This window comes from Austrofundulus limnaeus, unplaced genomic scaffold (genome assembly GCF_001266775.1).
Source record: "Austrofundulus limnaeus strain Quisiro unplaced genomic scaffold, Austrofundulus_limnaeus-1.0 Scaffold7902, whole genome shotgun sequence".
Lineage (NCBI taxonomy): Eukaryota > Metazoa > Chordata > Actinopteri > Cyprinodontiformes > Rivulidae > Austrofundulus > Austrofundulus limnaeus.
Window position 1 is genome coordinate 1,426 of NW_013960304.1, and position 383 is coordinate 1,808.

Genomic DNA, 383 nt, shown 5'->3' on the forward strand with positions numbered 1-383 from the left:
GTACCCACTCCATTGTCTGTTTTTGCTCGCCTCTCCAGAAGCTGCTTGAGTGCTGTGATGGCTGGGATGACATCTGCAGCTGTAGCTGTTGATGAGCTGATCTCCTTAGTGAGCTCCTCAAAAGGTGCAAGGATGGTTAGCACATTATCCATTAGCTCCCACTGGTGTGCTGTGAGTGTGGCTGGTAAATCGTGCTCCGCAGCATACTGTACACGCCAATAGCACGTCTCTGCTCCAACAGTGACTGCAGCATGTAGACTGTGCTGTTCCATCTCGTTGAAACATCTTGTTGCAGCTGCTTCCTGGGCTGACCTAACTGTGCCTGTATGTTGTAGAGTCTGGAATAGGCAAGCCATGAATGTTTAAAATGCCCAACAATTCTC

The 383-nt window shown here is 49.3% G+C and overlaps 1 protein-coding gene across 1 annotated transcript; it reads right to left on the minus strand.

Annotated features, from left to right (window-relative positions):
- Positions 1–21: 21 nt before the first annotated feature.
- Positions 22–206, minus strand: LOC106512536 (zinc finger BED domain-containing protein 4; the record flags this gene model as incomplete). Its single annotated transcript, XM_014001133.1, is given in 1 exon segment — positions 22–206. A coding segment is annotated over 1 exon segment (185 nt), but the record flags the coding sequence as incomplete, so codon positions are not given.
- Positions 207–383: the final 177 nt, after the last annotated feature.